At 45.3% G+C, this 17,704-nt stretch overlaps 2 protein-coding genes across 6 annotated transcripts in view; both read right to left on the minus strand.

The window, feature by feature from the left end:
* Positions 1 to 264: 264 nt before the first annotated feature.
* Positions 265 to 11,304, minus strand: golm2 (golgi membrane protein 2). Of its 4 annotated transcripts, XM_028956580.1 has the most exons (10): positions 10,490 to 11,304; positions 6,634 to 6,688; positions 6,333 to 6,435; positions 6,158 to 6,248; positions 5,891 to 6,005; positions 5,681 to 5,764; positions 4,807 to 5,088; positions 3,594 to 3,737; positions 2,430 to 2,597; positions 265 to 1,685 (listed from the first exon to the last, which is right to left on the minus strand). In XM_028956580.1, the coding sequence occupies exons 1-10, from the start codon at positions 10,814 to 10,816 to the stop codon at positions 1,609 to 1,611; spliced, it is 1,446 nt and encodes a 481-aa protein (XP_028812413.1). In that variant the 5' UTR covers positions 10,817 to 11,304; the 3' UTR covers positions 265 to 1,608. The 4 variants fall into 4 exon arrangements, with proteins under 4 accessions (XP_028812413.1, XP_028812415.1, XP_028812412.1 ...); XM_028956582.1 differs by lacking the exon at positions 2,430 to 2,597; XM_028956579.1 differs by having other exon boundaries at positions 265 to 2,597.
* A 999-nt stretch (positions 11,305 to 12,303) lies between these two features.
* The window catches only part of fam189a1 (family with sequence similarity 189 member A1), a 110,021-nt gene continuing 104,620 nt past the window's right edge, over positions 12,304 to 17,704 (minus strand). The window contains exons 8-12 of one of the 2 annotated variants that reach the window (XM_028956578.1): positions 16,839 to 16,911; positions 15,605 to 15,892; positions 14,202 to 14,273; positions 13,431 to 13,759; positions 12,304 to 13,009 (exon numbers count right to left, since the gene is read on the minus strand). In XM_028956578.1, the coding sequence (XP_028812411.1) occupies positions 12,785 to 13,009; positions 13,431 to 13,759; positions 14,202 to 14,273; positions 15,605 to 15,892; positions 16,839 to 16,911 (987 nt within the window). In that variant the 3' untranslated portion in view covers positions 12,304 to 12,784. Of the gene's footprint in view, positions 13,010 to 13,430; positions 13,760 to 14,201; positions 14,274 to 15,277; positions 15,893 to 16,838; positions 16,912 to 17,704 lie in introns of both variants that reach the window. The other variant, XM_028956577.1, reaches the window with a different exon arrangement.

Here is a 17,704-nt window from a genome sequence, read left to right on the forward strand (position 1 = left end):
ACCAAGACAACATGACAAAGTAGCTGTTTTTTAAGATTATCCTTGCCACTGTCAAGGTCCTGTTTGACAACAGCAATATACATATTCAGTTCAGTTTATTAACATTTAATCGTAGCTATTGGCTGATCTGACCGACATCAACATAGACTCAGCAATTTGCTTCCAAAACAGCTAGAACATTTTGTACGTCAGATCCAGTTCCATGTATCTAAACAAAATACATTGCATAATTTCATAGGCCTCCCACTTCACCAAGCATGTAAAGAGTGTGTAAATGTAAATCGTTTATTGTTTTATTGAACAATCATTCTTGACCCTGGTCATGAAAACTGAGAAGTACAGTTGCCTCTATGAAGATATAGAGGATTCTGAAGATATTAAATCTGCATTTCAATGATTTGTTAGACTACCGTCTTCTCACAGTGATAAAGATTAAATTTCGTCAGACTAATAATGACCAATTTGTGGCAAGAGACAACACATTGATTTTTCTTTTTCTACTTGATCATTAGAAACTACATTGCACATGTACAGAAGAGCCTGCAAAAGCCCCGAATGTCTTCGGTTCAGAGCTTATACTAAGTTAATAGCCAGTTATAATATCAACGTACATTCATTATGCCAACCTTTCAGCCACTTCTATTTAATTTAGGAATTTTCACAGATCAATCACTGTATTGTCACAATCTAACAGTCCCAAAATCCAGATGTTGTAAACTCTTCACCAAGTATGTACATCCGTGCGTCCTTCGTCCAAGCAGATACCAGCTCCAGCTGTGCTCAGAGCAGTGGTGTTGTACTAATCTGGAGTAGGTATTACTTATTGTTTGAAATGTTCTAGTTCAGGCATCAAGATCTGTGGATTATTGGCATGCAAATAATTTTTCCCCATAAGAGAAGGAGACCTTTGTGTTCTCCTTGTAAAACAGGTCCAGACACAAACGTCCGTTCACAAGCCTGGAGGGCTGGAGTGTCATTGCGCTCAGATCTCCCATTGCTGAGAATAATCAGAGGTGCAGGAAATCTCACCCATTCATAATTTAGCCTGGGTACAGGAAGGCCCAAAAGAAAGAAAGGCTGGAAATTAAGTTCCTAATAAGTCAAAATTTGACACCATAGCAAAGTAGAAAAAGAACAGCCTTGTGCTAAGGATAGAGGGGAAAAAAAAAAAAAAAAAAAAAAGTCCCATTGCAGTTGCCAGCACAGAATTGGAGTGACAACAGTCTAAGAGAAAAATGCCCTCCACCACCAAAAGTATAGAAAAATATCAAGGGTGGCTTGAGAAAAAAACAGAGCATGTCTTCTACATTTTGTCTGTGTGTGTGTGTGTGTGTGTGTGTGTGTGTGTGTACATACGCACACATATTTGCAGATGATTTATGATTTACACAGGAAAAATGCTGAAGTGGGATGGAGAGGTGCAATAATTTATGCCGGTTGCACCACTGTAAGAAAAAAAAAAAAAAAAAAAAAAAAAACATACCATTGCATCTTTATAGTCCACTAGACCTAACTATGGCACCAAAAATGGCACTCAAGGCCAAGCGGTCTCCCTTCATTTGTCACCGTCTTGCATCTTGGCAGGAATCAGTCAGTGCCAAGTTCAGTTTAAAGGATGTCAATGGCTTGATGGCGTTTCCCGTAGTCCACAGCACGTTCTCCTGGAAGGTCCCGGTCCTCATCATCTGAGATGTGATGTCACAAAACACAGACAAGTTTAAACAAACACACCTGTGCCAACTGCTTAGTGCTAATATAACAGTTTCATTCTGTAAATGTTCAGTGTCACAATGTGGCCATATTTAAAACCAAGCAATAAACCCTTTTTGACCAACTTCAGGTGGAAAATTTATCCCCCACACTCATATAACAAGAGAAATGTAAAAAAGTTTTGGATTAGCCTTTTCTTACATCTAGATGCAGCATGATGAGCACTGATGACAACTACCATGACACAAACATAACACATAAATGAATGATGGAGCATAACCTTGTAAGGTTGTTTTCAAGTCTTCAGAGACAGTAAACATACACACACACAGACATGCAGAGGCAAAGATCACGGGGGTCCAGTCACGGGGGACAACACCCACCCGACACAGTTTGCAGAGCCGCACAGGCAAGCACAGCTGGATGGAGCATGCACACAACCACCAACGAACGCTCATAGACTCAGGTAGTCAGATTAACTCAGGGATCCCACTACACACACACACACACACACACACACACACACACACACACACACACTTTAATAATGCTGAAATGACTGACAGACATGTCCACCATTCAACAAATGGGTGGGGGTGCCCTCGGGTGCAGGGAGTCGGAAGGTGGGTTGCTACTCTACTGCAAAGCAACAGAATCGGCAGAGAGGTGGGGTTTAGGGGAGAGAAAATTAAGATGCTGCTGGGAAACCCCTGGCTCACCTTGGACGTCTTCCTCCCCACCATCACCATCCTCTTCCTCATTGTAGGCCAGCTCGGCCTGCTTGTCCGCCTCGTACTCACCCACGTTCCCATCATCCCCGTTGTAGTCCGCCAGCTTAGAGCCGTGCTGCGGATCTACAGGGGACTCGTTCTCATCAAAAAAACGGCCTGCAGAGGCAGAGAAGGGCCTCGTCAGGAAAAGGAAGGAGAGAAGCAAGGAGACAGGGAGCTTCAGAATGGGAAAAGGACAAAAATATAGAGGAGGACCAATGGAGGGTGGAGCAGAGAGGATGAAAAGACTGGTGACGGAAGATTGAAGGAGCAGAGAAGGAAAGATGATGAGGTGAAGGGTGAGGACGAGAGCAGACGGGCTGACTGATGCAGGGTGGTGGGGGGGGTCAGCAGCGCTCAAGCAGGCAGCAGCACCATTGTGGGTGCACTGATCAGGACTGCGAGATCATGAGGACGTGAGAGTCTGCCTGCTTCCATATGGATCTCACACACACACACACGCACACACACACGCACACGCGCGCATGATTCCCAAGTAAATGGAAATGGCCATCGTTCCTATTTATTATGGTTTAGAACAGCGCTCATGAAGAGAACCATTTTCCAATTCCAATTTCATTAATCATGCAGCCTCACACACACACACACACACGCTTTTCCACAAGTGAAATGAAAGACAGCCATTGTTGGAGGGGACCTGCGCTGCACGACTGCACGTTGCAGAGTTGGAGTCTGAGGCGGGGCTGACTCATCTGCTCTTCACTGTATCTCCTACCAGAGAGGCAAACATATACCTGCTCCAATTCTCTGTCGAACCACATTAAGCTCCAACCAGGCTCTGATTTTACACCAGATCAACCCCAACGCTCCACGAAAACCTGGGGACTGCATGTGATGACCATCGCGCCATTCTGCAGTGATGGGGCTGTAAGATGCACACGTTAACACCAAACAACGGCTCATCTCCAACCCCGAGGGAGTTAATACTGGCAAGAAGAAAAGGTCTTGCAGCCAGAAGCGGTTTTAAAAAAAACGGCCAGCATGCGCTCATCAGGCAGTTGACCAGATTTGATCAGGCAATCTTGCTGCTGCCAAACCCCAAAGTCATCGCAAACTGATGTAGTTACGCCCAGTCCCACGACCCTCACTCACTCTGGCCGTGTCTGGCGGGCAAGGCTGGGCTGGGGTCCCTTCCAAGTTGAGCTTTTATAGGGTTGGGAAGAACCTGGGCGGGGTTGGGCGGAATTGGCAGATTGGGCTTCACATCCAGCCCCCGGATCTTCACATCATCAGGTGCTAAGGCAGGGGGGAAACATTTATTCAAAAATCACAGCCACACCCTGGTGCATTCTGTACATTTCCCTGATGGCCTGCTTGTATCGTAGATGCACAGTTACCTTTAATAAATACCTTAGTAATCTCTTTAGTAAAATATATATACAGGGCTGTGTGGTATAAGCAGTATGCAATATAAACTTGGCCTACTGAGAGAATAACCTGCATGAAACCACGCATACATGCAGCAAGAGGCATTCGTTTTAGCGCACGGTAGAGTTTCCCCTCAATTTGGGAAGTTCCAAAATGAAGGCCTTAAATATCATGACTAAATGACTAGTAATCCTTAAAAGAGTGTAAAAGTTTTAAAAATACTGCGGACCCAATAAATGAAATGAAACAAGCATTCAATCTATAATACACTGGTCACAGCGAGCTGCGCACTTCCATGTTTTTTATGACGCAAAATGTAACTTAAAGATTTTTTATTTTTAAACTCTCTAACTGAAAAGAAGATCCTGAAATTTTATAGAATCACTCGCATCATACAAGTACCTGGCATTTCATAAGCCTTGTGAGTGTGACCAAAAGTCCACTTTCAGTAGAATTGTCTAGATGTTGTTTTATCTGGTATACGATTATGCTATATGCTGATGTAACTTCCTGCTGCCGTGCCTTTGCCATGGACACGTTACCCTTTCAAAAACACTTACATTTAAATTTACTTATCAAATTCTACACCACAATGCATACCGTTTGTGGTTAAATGTTTATTGCAATATGAATTTTATGCCATATCGCACAGCCTTATAGAGAGAGAGAGAGACAGACAGACAGACAGACACACACACACACACACACACACACACACACACACACACACACACACACACACACACATATATATATATATATATATATATATATATATATATATATATATATATATATAATAAAAAAAAAAAAAAAAAAAACACACACACACTTTTTTTCCTTTTTGGATATTGCACAAAGTGTAAACCCATGAAACCTGAATGGCACTTTAATGCAGAGTGAAAAGTGAGTTGTGTGTGTGAAGCATGTTCCTCACCCCTCAGCTGTCGCTGCTGCTCCCCCAGCTCGTCTGCATGCCCGCCTGCCTTGTTGTCCTCATCGAACAGCACCGGGCGCTCGGCCTGCGCCGGTGGCGCCTGCTGCTCCCGAAGTGGCACGTCGTTCCTTGGGGCGTGGGGCTGGTCCAGTGGGGGACCCCTCCCTGCGCCATCAGCAACCCCAGCGGCGCCACCATCTGAAAGGCCACCTCCTGCAACTCTATCCTCCTTTACTGGGGGCTCTGGCACCTGCTTCACCGTGATTGCCGGCTTCTTCAAACCTGAGGGAAGATTTGATCAAGCAAAGTTTCATTTAATTTAAACATCTTATTTGCCCCCCAAATAGTCCTTTTAGCTTCCTCGTGTTTTCAGAAAAGAAAATCCGTTGCATACTCGTTACTCATACCAATGTGGTTTCACTCTGGAACAGATCTGACTGGGTCATTTATTTTACTTCCCTGACATGTCTGTATAATTATTACATTTCTATCTGTTATATTTAGGGCTGAACGATTTTAAGGGAAAATCTAATTCTCATTTATCGGACTGTCATGGACATGAGGTAGGAAAAGGAAAAGAAGCAAACGTTGGGACTTTTAATAAAATCGGACGGACCGTAGGGCCCATATTCAGACACATCACAAACTACACAAAGCTGTGAAGACACTGACACTAATAATCACAGTGAAGGTAACAAGGGAGCACAAGACGACTGGGGAACGTCCGGTACGTGACCAAAGCTACAGAGATAGTGATTTCATATTCAGGTATTCTCCGCTCTAGTTACGTTGAATGTACATGCATTGGCAAAGAATTGTATTAACGTATTTAGAATTTTACAAAACAACACCTACTAGAAAGTAAATTTCTTACCAAACCCTCCGTCGTCCACTTTTCCTACTTCACTGTCCTCTATGCCAGGCATGCCCGCATCACTGCCAAGCTTCCCCATCTCCTCTGGGTCCGGGGGGGAGAAACAGGGAGATGGGTACATTACAGAGAGAGTGGTGTAATGGAGCTGCAACCTTCACAACACAACATCTGCTGCACGTCGGAGTGAGAAATACGGACGGAATCCTCTACCTTTAGCATCTACGTTGGCCTTTGGATGGGTCTGCATGTGATGCTCATCCACTGCGCCCTCTTGTTGTGCCAGTGCTGCTCCTCCGGCCACCACTTTATGGCTGTCCTTCAGGTTCTAAAAGGGATAAAGATGGATTGTGCGTTTTAGATCATTTTACACAATACATTTTTTAGCTGCTAAGATGAAACACACATTAACTAGAGTAGTGGAGGCTTCATTCAAGAATTTATTTAACTGGTTAAAAGGTCAGAACTGGTCCTCCTCACCTGTCTCAGCTGTGCTGCCTCCTTCTCTAGCGCCTTCTTGCTCTCCTCATATTCATCCTTCAGCTGGGCTATCTGCCGACCACACTGCAAGCTGTCCAACACACACAGAGGTCAGGGGTCATTAAACGTCCCCGAATCCGTGGCTGAGGCTGTTGGGTAGGAGGGCGTTCCAGACCTTTCATACTCCAGCTTCCTTTCTAGAGAGGTACTGTTCTTCTTCACCTCCCGCAGCTGGTCCTCCTGCTTCATGAACTCCTGCCTCAGCTCTTTAAGTTGCTCTGGAACAGGATATCAATTCATGAACATTCATTCTGATGGAATTATGTTAAACAGTGTTATTGACAAATGTAAGCATGGAAAAGGGAACAAAGGGAGCAGGCGGGACGTTCCGCTTGTTGTGCATGCGATGTAGTAAAATGTCCCGAGCGACCCAGGCAGTTTAACAGCACCCTCTGTTGCCCATCAGGAGGAGTTACCTTTGAGCCGCTGGATCTCTGACAGCTGCGCAGTGACGTCACCCTGCAGCTTCACCTGAGTTTTAAAAAAATAAATATATAAAGTTTTTACAGCAGAACCAGTCAAACCGCATGCCTGCATTTGTATTTCACCGTACACAAAGAAGCGTAACTGTAAACTGGTGCCGGTGTCAATTCACCCCGAAGAACAACCGCTGCCTTGTCGCAGGGGACCAAACAGCTAATATTTGCAGGGAGTTTTGCGGCGCAAATAGCCCAGGTCTGGTTTGAGCAGGTTTGAAATGGAAATGAAGGGCGGCTCAGTTCACTTGGTCCTGATTAAAATAATGAGAATTTAATGAAAAACTCGGCTTTCAACACCTTCTGCCTCCCTGTTATTCCTGCTCTATGTGTGCATAAACCCTTTTAGAGAAGATGCCATCTTCTGGAATGGATCTCTCCAAATTTGGGGAGCAAAAGGAATGTCCACTTCCCTCCTTACCCAAAATGTCCTGAAGAGGACGTCAGGTGCTCAAAGCGCGACACAAGCATTAAAATGACCCGTTTCACAGAATAGCAATCCATTCAGGACCTAACATTTTCTTTATTAACCAACTTATCATCAGAATTAATCCTCAACAAATAACTGATTAATAAAAAGGGACCTTGACCTTTTAACCCCGAGTTCTCCGTCTGACATAAAGGTTCAATCTAAAAAGCAGGACCGCATACTGGCAAACTGTTCAACCAAGAAACACACCCCCCTCACCGAAAATGGGCAGAAGAAGACAACAGGGCCACCAGACATGACGGAGCAGCGAGGATTAAACTGAACCACGAGGTAAAGCTCTTACGCCCGTAATAAGATAACAGCACTGGGTTCCCCCCAACACTCACACCGAGCAGACTAATGGGCTCAGCGCCGTTTGGCCAGACTCCTCACCAGCACGGCAAGTCACTGTACAGGAACAACTAACCCAGTTAACCACTTTATCTTACGGTCATAATACACAATCCAACATGTATACAGTACTGAGCAAAAGCTTCTTCTGACACAAGCTCACCAAAACATCTATTAATCTAACAAAGATCCGGTCAGTAATTGATCAATGTTGATTCAACTTTTGATTGCAGAATTTGCTTATGGCAATGAAATAACAACCTTATGTCTGTTCTCCTGTTGTCCTCTGAGCAGCAGCACCCACTTCTTCTACCACATCTCCAGCCAGCAGATGTTTTCCCCTCAAATCGACTAAAATTGACACTTTCACTTTTTAAATTATTATTATTTGTGTATTATATACTTTTCGAACGGTTACTGTTGGGAAGATTACTGCCTAATGCTTTTATATTCACAGCACTGTACAAAAGATTAAGTAAATGTACATGATGTTTAGCTGAATCGGTGATCAAGATACATTAATATTTTGCTAATAGGAGGACAAACGTTTTTTTTGGCAAAATAACTAACTTAATCATAGAAATGATAATCATATTAGCAATATTTTTTTCATTTACGGACCGAGAATCGGTCAGCATCTTTCTCAGGAACGCTGGGTGCATCTGGGCGAAACGCTGAAATAGCTGGTGGGTATTGATGAGAAGCGCGGGGTCAGGGCGCGGGCGGAATAATCAGGAGGCCGGCCTGACGGTGGTGCAGATGGTAATGAGGGAGGGAAGCGCACACCCGAGGCCAGAAAAGAAGACAAAAAAAACAAGCAATTACAGCATCAATGTCACCCATCAAGCAGATAAAAGCCTCGCCGGGCTCGCACCAGAATTCATTCTACTCACAGACCGTACTGTGTACCGTACTGTGTACCGCACTGACCGCCACACTCGTGCTCTGAAACAACCGGTTTCAACAGTAAACCACTTGACAACATTACACTCCTTTAACCAAAAAGGACGTTTTTCCACTGGTCCCCCCCCAAAAAAAAAAAAAAATTCAATAAAAGATTTTTTTCCTGTGACATGACCATACATATTATTACCCACTGAAATATAATTATAAAGGTTGTATGAAGCAGGACTCCGGCTTGGTTTATGTTAAATCTTCCAGAGCAAACAAGACGTTGCCGGCGTTCTTCCGTACTCGTGTTGACACGCTGACATCAGGCCACCAGGACGGGGAAGCCGGATGGAGACCAGGAAGAAGATTTTTGGCCTGTACGCATGGCGACTTAGTAAATGAAAGAAACACTACAAGCACAACTTTCTGTCTGCGCCGTTCTAACGTGCTTCTCATGGTTGGGTCTTGTTATTCACAGTGGGCAGCAGCCCTATTCAGCCGAATGTGCAAATCACTTTTCAAGAGCTGGCTGGAGCGTTTGCTGAAGTGGACATGCAGCGTGGTGGTGGGGACGGCTGCTGAGCTACGAGTGGGACGCACGAAACGCCTCTTCCAGACCTTTTCAAGAAGCCTGTACTGCAAGCGCATTCATTTCTACCTTACAGACAGACATTAAAAACAGACACATTTTTAGCCTTAAAATACATTTTTCGGGGACAGAAAGAGACACCAATTGAACAAAGACAAGCCCGTGTCCCCTGGTCACAATGGCGAGCCAGGCCCCAAATCCTTTAAGCAAACCCAGTGCCACTCCCCCTCAACTGCAGTCTGCTGCATATTAATATAAAAGCTGGGCACACAGATGGGTCTTCGATACGAGGCCACTCCCGGGGTCACCATCTCCGCCCAGCAGGCACAACTGTGCGAGTCGCAGCAGAAAAGACTAGTCAACTGGACAAAGACGAAGCCATGCGGGGAATATGGCTGAATGGGCCACAAGTCACAAGCGGAACAGTTTGTTCACATTTCCTATCTCATGCGTCTGCAAACTCCTCTGCTCCCAGACACAACATGTGAAGTTTGTTACCAAAAAAGGAGGCGTCACACCTCCTGCCACCAGCACACAGTTAGATGTGTGGTTTAGTTAAAGGTGCCTTGACGTTATCACTTCAATTTTTTGCTTTTAGATCGGTCTTATTGGTCCCCTAATTCTGGATCAGAAGTCTCTTTCAAAAATTCAGCCGTGGTGCAGAATTACAGCCACTTTGATCCAGTCCCACAATGAGATTTCCCAGGACCAACCGTTTCCTGAAGAAAAAAGCATGAGAAATGGGAGGTAACCTTTCCTGTTATGACGTCATAAGGGGACAAATTCCAGATCAGACCGTCTGAGCTGCTGCTCTCTGAACGGTGAAGCAGAATGACCAGATTTTTTTTTTTTTTTTTACACCACTGCAGGACCATAGACAGGCTAGGGGAACTCATATTAATGTTAAATAATCTCACAAAGTGGAATGTTCATGATCAGGGACCTTTAAGAGCTGGCAGGCCTCAGGTATGGAAAACGAGTCTACCTGCAAAATAAGTGTTCTGCATGAAAGATTGGTCTGGATTTCATTCCATGCAATTATCAAAAGTGTAGATTACATTTCCCACGTCCCCACGGGTTATACCAGGCGGTTTGGATTTTTGTGGGTTCGCTTGGGTTCTACTACGTCACGAAGCTTCAAGGAAGTTGAGAGGATTAACACAATAAAAGACTCCAGCTTGATAATGATCCTCGTAAAACAGAGTCAATCCTGAAAATCCTGAGTGTGGAGACCCGAGTGTGGGGGCAGTGGTGGCCGAGCGGTTAAATCAGCAGCCCCGTAATCAGAAGGTTGCTGGTTCGAATCCTGATCCGCCAAGGTGCCACTTAGCAAAGCACCGTCCCCACACACTGCTCCCCGGGCGCCTGTCATGGCTGCCCACTGCTCACTCAGGGTGATGGGTTAAATGCAGAGGACAAATTTCACTGTGTGCACTGTGCATCACAAGTGACAAAAAAAAAAAAAAAAAAAAAGAGTGCGGAGACCCGAGTGTCACCTTCTCGTCCGCGCAGCGTCTGGCCAGCGCCTCGCGTGCCTGCAGCTTGCCCTCCACCAGGCTGAAGTCTCCGTCCTTCTGCTCGATCTGCTTCCTGTGCGCGTCCGCCTGCACCATCAGCTCCGAGTTGCGCTTCTCCAGGCGGCTCCGCGCCGCGTCCGTGCGCTTCACCTGCGTCTGCACCTCGGCCAGCTCGTCCAGCAGGCGCCCGTGCTTGCTGGACACCGACCAGTAGTTGAACGACAGCACGACGATGACCACCAGCAGCGCGACGAGGATGAAGGACGGCAGGCGGCCTCCGCGCCGGTTCGCGCCGAACCCCACCATCCTACGGGCCGCGCAAACAAGTTCTCCAGCAAAGCGACCTCACCACGGGCGCCCGCGGAGCGCCATACCGGAGCGTCAGATGGAGCCTAAACGCGGACGGGGAGTCTGGAGGAAGCTCGTCTCCGTGTCTACGTGGCCTATCCGAGCACCACGCCGAGCCCGGCGCCGCTCCACACGTCCCGCTGAAACATTATCCAGACGGCGAGGCGGCTAGCGGCGATGCTAAAGTAAAACGTGGCGGTAACGCGGCGCCCGCGGCTATTTCCTGGTGGCGGTTCGCTCACGGCCAGCCGAGGTTGACGCGCGGCCGAGAAGAAGCGGCGGAGGCGACGCGCGACGTCTGCAAGCAGCTCATCAAACGCAACCGACCGAGATCCGGTTCGGTTTCTCTCAATCCAGCCACAAAGGGCGAAGCAGCGAGTCTTTCAGCTTCATATAAAAAAACCAAAAAAAAATTAGGATGCGTCCCTCTGCGTGTAAGGTGGATAGCAGATTGGAAATGACCACCGTAACGTCCAATCATGTTGCCGCTGTGTGACAAACCTACGCTGCCGATTGGTGGTTTGCTAAAATATGCCGCATTCTCAAACGTGATTGGACTCCTGAATGTTGAGGTGGGCGGGGCTTATGGTCCTAGAATGAACTAATGGACGAAAAAAAGAACACGTACACATACTGTCATGTATGTGGCGTTTTACAAGATCCGTGTCTGTTCACAACAAAATCGTGAACAATCTATTCAACAATTCATCTTATTCAAAGCGGGCATTTAAATTAAACAAATTATAAGTGAATGTCATCAAAACTACTTCAGTAGTTTTAATAAAGTACTAAAATGTTTAGTATGGATTTGTGTGTGTGTTAAAGTGCTGAAGTGCAGTAAAAAAAGCAGTTCCCATAGTAATTTGATTGGATTTACAAGAGGTAGTAAGTTGCATTGAGGAACCGAGGCTTTTTAAATGCATTAACAGAATGTGAACTAGTATTATGAAAGCCCATTACACAAAATCAGCTGCAAAACGAATAGGGGAAATAAGGCACTGTGCAGCTTCATGGGCCAATAAATCATAATGAATCATTATATACAAGCCAGAGGGCGTGCAACACAGACAATTTGTATCCACAACCCAATATATTAGCCAAACTATCTACTACAACAACATGAAATATTAATAAGTATCATTAACATTATGAATCAAATACAATATATAATGCAACGCTGCAGAGTATTGCCTGTCTGATGTGGACTAATTTGCAGATCTTATGCAGGAATGTAACTAAGGCCTGAATTTAGTCTTCACCATAATAAGTCCGTCTCCCTGCTCCATCTCTATGGTAGATATCTTCATTCTGTCCAGCTCGGCACTCTTAGGAAGTAACAAAAATCAGGAAGAACAAAAAGCACACATTCTGAATCCTAAATATGTGTCAGACCTTAATCAGTTCAAATTGTTCAAAAGCGACACAAAATAAAGTGACACCAGGGCTTAGAAACTGGTTCTTTTTAATCTTACACTGTTAGGAATCTTAACACACTGAGGTAAGTGAAACAATCCAGCGTTCGGTAAGTAAAGGTCTGTCCTGCATTGGCACAATGAAAATGACAGACGGGAAGCCATAAGCCAAGTCTTTGTGGGTTTCACAGTTTGAGCAACTCAAGGTGAAACACAATTTCTTGCCTTTCCCTTGAAAAGATCCTCTGTTTGCCCAGGTCTTTGTTTCAGCTCCAAACTTTCCTATTTCCCCCCTTACAGTAACCCTACCGAGGGATAAGAGTATTTTACTTTTTTCTGCTCAGTTTTTACTTCCATCCTTCCACAGTCCCCTTCAGGGATCTCACTGCATATGTGAGTGTGCTACTGTTTCTGCTGAAGATCCAGTTCTTTGTCTTGGCACAGGCCCCATGGGCACAGAGGGTCATTAGTAGAGATCAGAGGGCGATTCGTCACGTCTAGGACCAAAGTTTGGTCAGAGTATGGTCTCTCTGCAGACGCTGATGAGGCTGTGAGGGCGGGTGGGTAACGGGGGTGGAGGTCCAGGGGGGGTGTTGGAGTCTGGTGGCATGGTGGCGCGCGGTGAGGGGCGATGCATTGGGGAGGAGGGGGAGCTCAATGCCCCACAGCTCTGTAGGTGGAGGTCTTCATGGAGCCGTTTCCTGGGGCTGCCTGTGTTCTGCTGTGTTTGTGCCATCATCTGAGGGACAGAAAAGGAGTCTATTATCATTTTATTAAACTCCTAAATTGTTTCTCATTTGGATTTGTGATAGCTGCTAATATGATTTCATATTACTTGATCATTACCCTGGAGGCACTGATTACAGTGAATGTTGTGGAGAAAATATATGATGCAACAAAATCCTGAATTCCTGAATATAATTTTTTTGCTGGTACTAGTGACATGGTGTATTGCAAAAGCAATAAAGGGCTTATCATCATCATCTTCTAAGTGGAAAGCAGAGCACACACTATAGTCAATTCATGGTGCTCATTAATGCAGCAACAAAATCTTTCCCAGAAATATTGTTCTTTATATATATAGATAGATAGATAGATAGATAGATAGAGAGAGAGAGAGAGAGAACAAAATGCACATATTCAGTGCAGATAGATCTTACCTGATCAATGATGTTGGCACTGTAAATAGCCTCTTCCATGTGCCTCTCATCTGACTTTATGACAAACTTGATGGTGTTGACCACTTGTTGCACCTCCGGAGGTAGACCGCAGCTGGAATGCTCTAGAAATTTGGCCACCAGAATCTTGGTGTCTTTGTAGGTTTTCAGGTCGGCCAGGGAATGCGGACGCTCGTGGGAGGCTGGGTGGAGGACACGGGCCTTGAGGCGGAGGTCCGCCCTCCCACCTTCTCTGTGCTTCTTGCCCCCTCGCCCACCGCTCTTGGCAGAGGCCTGCTGTGAGGCCGCTGCCCCGGTCTGCTCGGGGCAACCTGAAAGGAAACGAAGAACATGCTGTGTCACGTTACAGTCTATTTACACCAAAGTAAAGGAACTTTCCTGCAACCTCTCATGTCCACACTCCCCAGAAATGAGATTGTATTGAATAACTGAACAATTCAATAATATAAAAATGTGGTCCTTTGCCTGCACATGAGATTCAGTTTGGAATAAATTACTTTTTTTAGGAAATGAAATTCTTCCCTGCTCCTTTTCAAACTTTGGGGGGAATGTAGGGTATAAGGGGATTTTCTTACTTTGCGGTGCTGCCAATCCAATAATCCCCCACCCAGCTCTGCTGAAATGAATGGGGAGTGTTTTTTTTTCACTCTCTTCTCTTCACTCCAGTGGAAATGCTTTACAAGGTTTGGCCTAAGATTATCAGTGTAGCTGGAAGCAGAACAGAGAAAGCGATTGTGAATTTTTTTTTCTTACCTTGCTCAGGGGAGACCTGTGGAGACTCCTCCGCTGGTTGGTTAACTGCAGTGACACACCCACATGTATCGCCTGTTCACAATATAAATAATAAAAATGGTGTCCTAAATATGTCATAAAATATTAGCATTTATTATATATCAATAATCAATCATTTGTGAGGCTTTTTTTTTCGTGTATTGAAAATACCTGTAATGTTGGGTCAAGGCAATAGATCAAATGAAATGAAGTGATTGTCACATGTGCTACACAGCAGCACAGCACGCGGCGCACACAGTGAAATGTGGTCTTTGCATTTAACCCATCACCCTGAGTGACGGACGGTACTTTGCTTGGCTGATCGGGATTCGAACTGGCAACCTTCTGATTACGGGGCCACTTCCTTAACCGCTAGGCCACCACAGCCCCAATTGTCATTTTCATTTATTATTTCAACATTTACAACAAAGACATGATTCACATAAAGTTTTGTTTTTATATGTTTCATTACTGTGTTTTATTTTGCATTGATGTTCTCCTTTTTTCTTTTCCCTGGCCATGTATTAAAATTATTGATTTTATTTCATAACCGTTAACTTATGAGTTTTCAAGTTACATTTAAATAAAATGCAAAATAATCATATATCTTAAAAATAATACTAGATAATTTAAAGTGAATGATTAGTCATTTTAAATAATTGTGATTTTATTTTTGCCCATAATAATTGTGATTATTGCTTGTTTGTTTTTTTCTCAGAACCGACCAGTCCTAAAGCACAGTATGTGTGCTTTTCAGAATGAGCTTCTATGGAATGCTGTCAGGAGTAATAACTTGCAGAGACCACAATGGGGTAACATTAAATCAAATCCTTGCTCAGCTGATAACTAAGCGGCTTCTAGTTATGGTCACACTGAAGACAAAAAAAGACTATTTATGCCTTCAGTATGAAATATGTCATTAAATATCATTTTTAATGCCTGGAAAATGTGTCTGTTCCAAGCCTAGTATAAAAGAGAGCAATATATCTAGATCTTATCTGCATGCCACAGTCATCCAGATCCAAGCACAGGGAGGGATAAGCTCAGAGCTCACGTACTTCTAGCAGTAGAGGTACAGGAGATGGGGTCGCTGGTGGAGCGCACTATCCTAGCCAGCTTCCGGTACCTTCTACCAGCGCGGAGCGTACGGGGACGCTCACAGGGGACGGCAGAAGCGGGAGGCTGTGAGGAGGTCAGGGAGGAGGAGGAAGAGGGAGACCACAGGTTGAAGCACAGCCGGGGGCCTCGAGGCCGGCTGGGGAAAGAGGTGGAGGGGCAGCCGGGGACAGCGTGGCAGGACACAGCGGACGTGGCTCCTGTGGGGCCCAAAACAGAGGAGGAGGTGCAGGGAGGTGCAGGAGGAACAGGGAGAATCATCTTCCTACTGGTTCTGTCCCTGGGCAGGTGCCGCTGGGCCTGGGGAGCCGGAGCAGCATGATCGCTGATGTTCTCTGAGGAGCAGTCGGGGGTGCGGATGGCCCCCGACTGGGAGTCCTGGCTGTTGGAGAGGACCAGGCTGGTGCAGCTACCTTCGGTGGGGGCAGTGTGAAGCATGCCGTACGGGGATGAGTCTGAGCCCTGCACCTCCAAAGAGCAGAGGTCCTCTGAGGAGCAGCTGTGATCTGGCAGGTCAGCGATCTCGGACACCATCAGAGAAGCGCTGTCCATGGAGGCTGCGGGGACAACACACACTTCTTCATTCTTCTGAAGCACTTAAATAGAGCCACTTAGCAGTTGTGGTGCTAAGTGGCTAAGCCTGGGACATTTTTGCTATTGTAAGGTCAAAGGTCAAGAGTTACATCAATAAAATGAATAAAACAAGAAAGAAACACAATTTTTTCTAATGTTTGGGCATGTGATTGTATTGACTGGTGCAAGTTTAAATCATAAATAATGAGGGAGAAGTGTGTGTGAGAGCTATCGATCATCATGCTCCTTTTATTTTAAACTCATTATATTCTTCTTTGAGCCAAAAATAATTACGCACCAACAAAAATGGTAGTTGGTTTCTTCACTTAATTTGTTTTATCTATACATGCACCTTAACGTACACTAACAAAAAGGCCCGCACACTTTTTTCTGTATTATTTTTAATGACATTCCCTCAAGGCCAGTATAAACCAGAAACAGTGGCACCTGTCAAGTGGTGGAAATTCGGTTAAATTGGGCTAAAAGTGAGGTTTTGGGTGCCCAAGAGAAAGGAAGGCTAGGCCACAAGAGCTTCCGTGGCACAAATTTTACTGCTGCTCATTATAAAAGTTCCAGTTGACATTTACATTTACATTTATGGCATTTACATTTACATTTACATTTATGGCAAGCAGAAATGGACCATGGAAGAATGTGGCCTGGTCCGATAAATCATATTTCATGTCCCAAGATATGGCAGCAGGAGACACTCCAATTTCCAAGATCTCAATCTGATGTGTAGGCCCCACCTCACAACTTCAGAAGACTAGTACATATCTGGGCAAAACTGTTATGGTGGCACAACATGGAGACCAAAACAATATTCGTGGCCAGTCAGTCTTTATTAAAACTACAGATGCTTCCTTTCTCAAGACTGAAATTGACTGCCTCATATTTACCACGGATTTACGAATTCAGAGGAGCCCTTACCCTGAGCGCTCAGTCCGGTGGTCCGCTCGCAAAGGCTGGACTCAGTCAAATGCTGCTCCACACTGGTGGCGACCTGAGCAGAAAGCAAACAGAGAAAGAAATGATGAGGATTAAAACGTGAGTGATAGAAGATGTAACGGAGCAAGAGGCTGAAAGCGAGATAACTACATTTAGTTCTCTTTAAGGAGATTAGAGTGTTTCTCTCGGTGAGGGGGTGATGCCATATACCCCTTAATGGCAGCGCTACGCCCGAGAAGGAGCAGGAACGCGAGACAGAGGAGGGGAAAGACACCTGCAAACATCTGGCTCTACAGCGCAGCCATTAGCCTGACATCTGGCACCTTGTCGCCAGCGTCTGGCCAGTAGGGGGCAGCATGTGCACACTCTCTCTCATGTCAGATAATTACACATGTTAAAAACGCATGGATAATAAGATCTCATTCAAATGTTGAGCGAACCTGAAAATGGCTGCAAGGTTTGAATATGTGATCAGGATATATACACACACAATCACTACTATACTTGCTACCACGTCATGTTTCTTTTGTACAAACATATTGCAGAAGGTGATGCGTTTTTCTGAGCTGATCACTCATGGATTAAGTACCGTGCTGCTACATTTTCCTCATGGTGAGGAAATGACTGACGTGTGATGCTGCTGTCCACGGACAAAGCGCCGGGCGTCTGGCTGCTTTCCAGCTCTGAACTGCTGCTGATTCAGGTTCTGTAATTTGACGAAATGCAGGCAGCACTCATGGAACCAGATTCTGAATTTGGGCACAACAGAAAATGCGCTGGCGCTATCAGCCAAAGTCGCCATTTGCCTTGGCCGGTTCGGCCACTGACGTCTGAGACGGAGACGGATG

Source organism: Denticeps clupeoides, chromosome 16 (genome assembly GCF_900700375.1).
Source record: "Denticeps clupeoides chromosome 16, fDenClu1.1, whole genome shotgun sequence".
NCBI classification, from domain to species: Eukaryota; Metazoa; Chordata; class Actinopteri; order Clupeiformes; family Denticipitidae; genus Denticeps; species Denticeps clupeoides.

What these genes read in the sequence shown, in the direction of transcription:
- golm2 (XM_028956579.1), bottom strand. Translation starts at nt 10,816, where the DNA reads ATGGTGGGGTTCGGCGCGAACCGGCGCGGAGGCCGCCTGCCGTCCTTC. An exon ending in GGCCAACGTAGATGCTAAAG is followed by an intron (nt 5,765 to 5,890) that starts GTAGAGGATTCC and finishes CCCCGGACCCAG; the next exon opens with AGGAGATGGGGAAGCTTGGC. An exon ending in AGTGGACGACGGAGGGTTTG is followed by an intron (nt 5,089 to 5,680) that starts GTAAGAAATTTA and finishes ATCTTCCCTCAG; the next exon opens with GTTTGAAGAAGCCGGCAATC.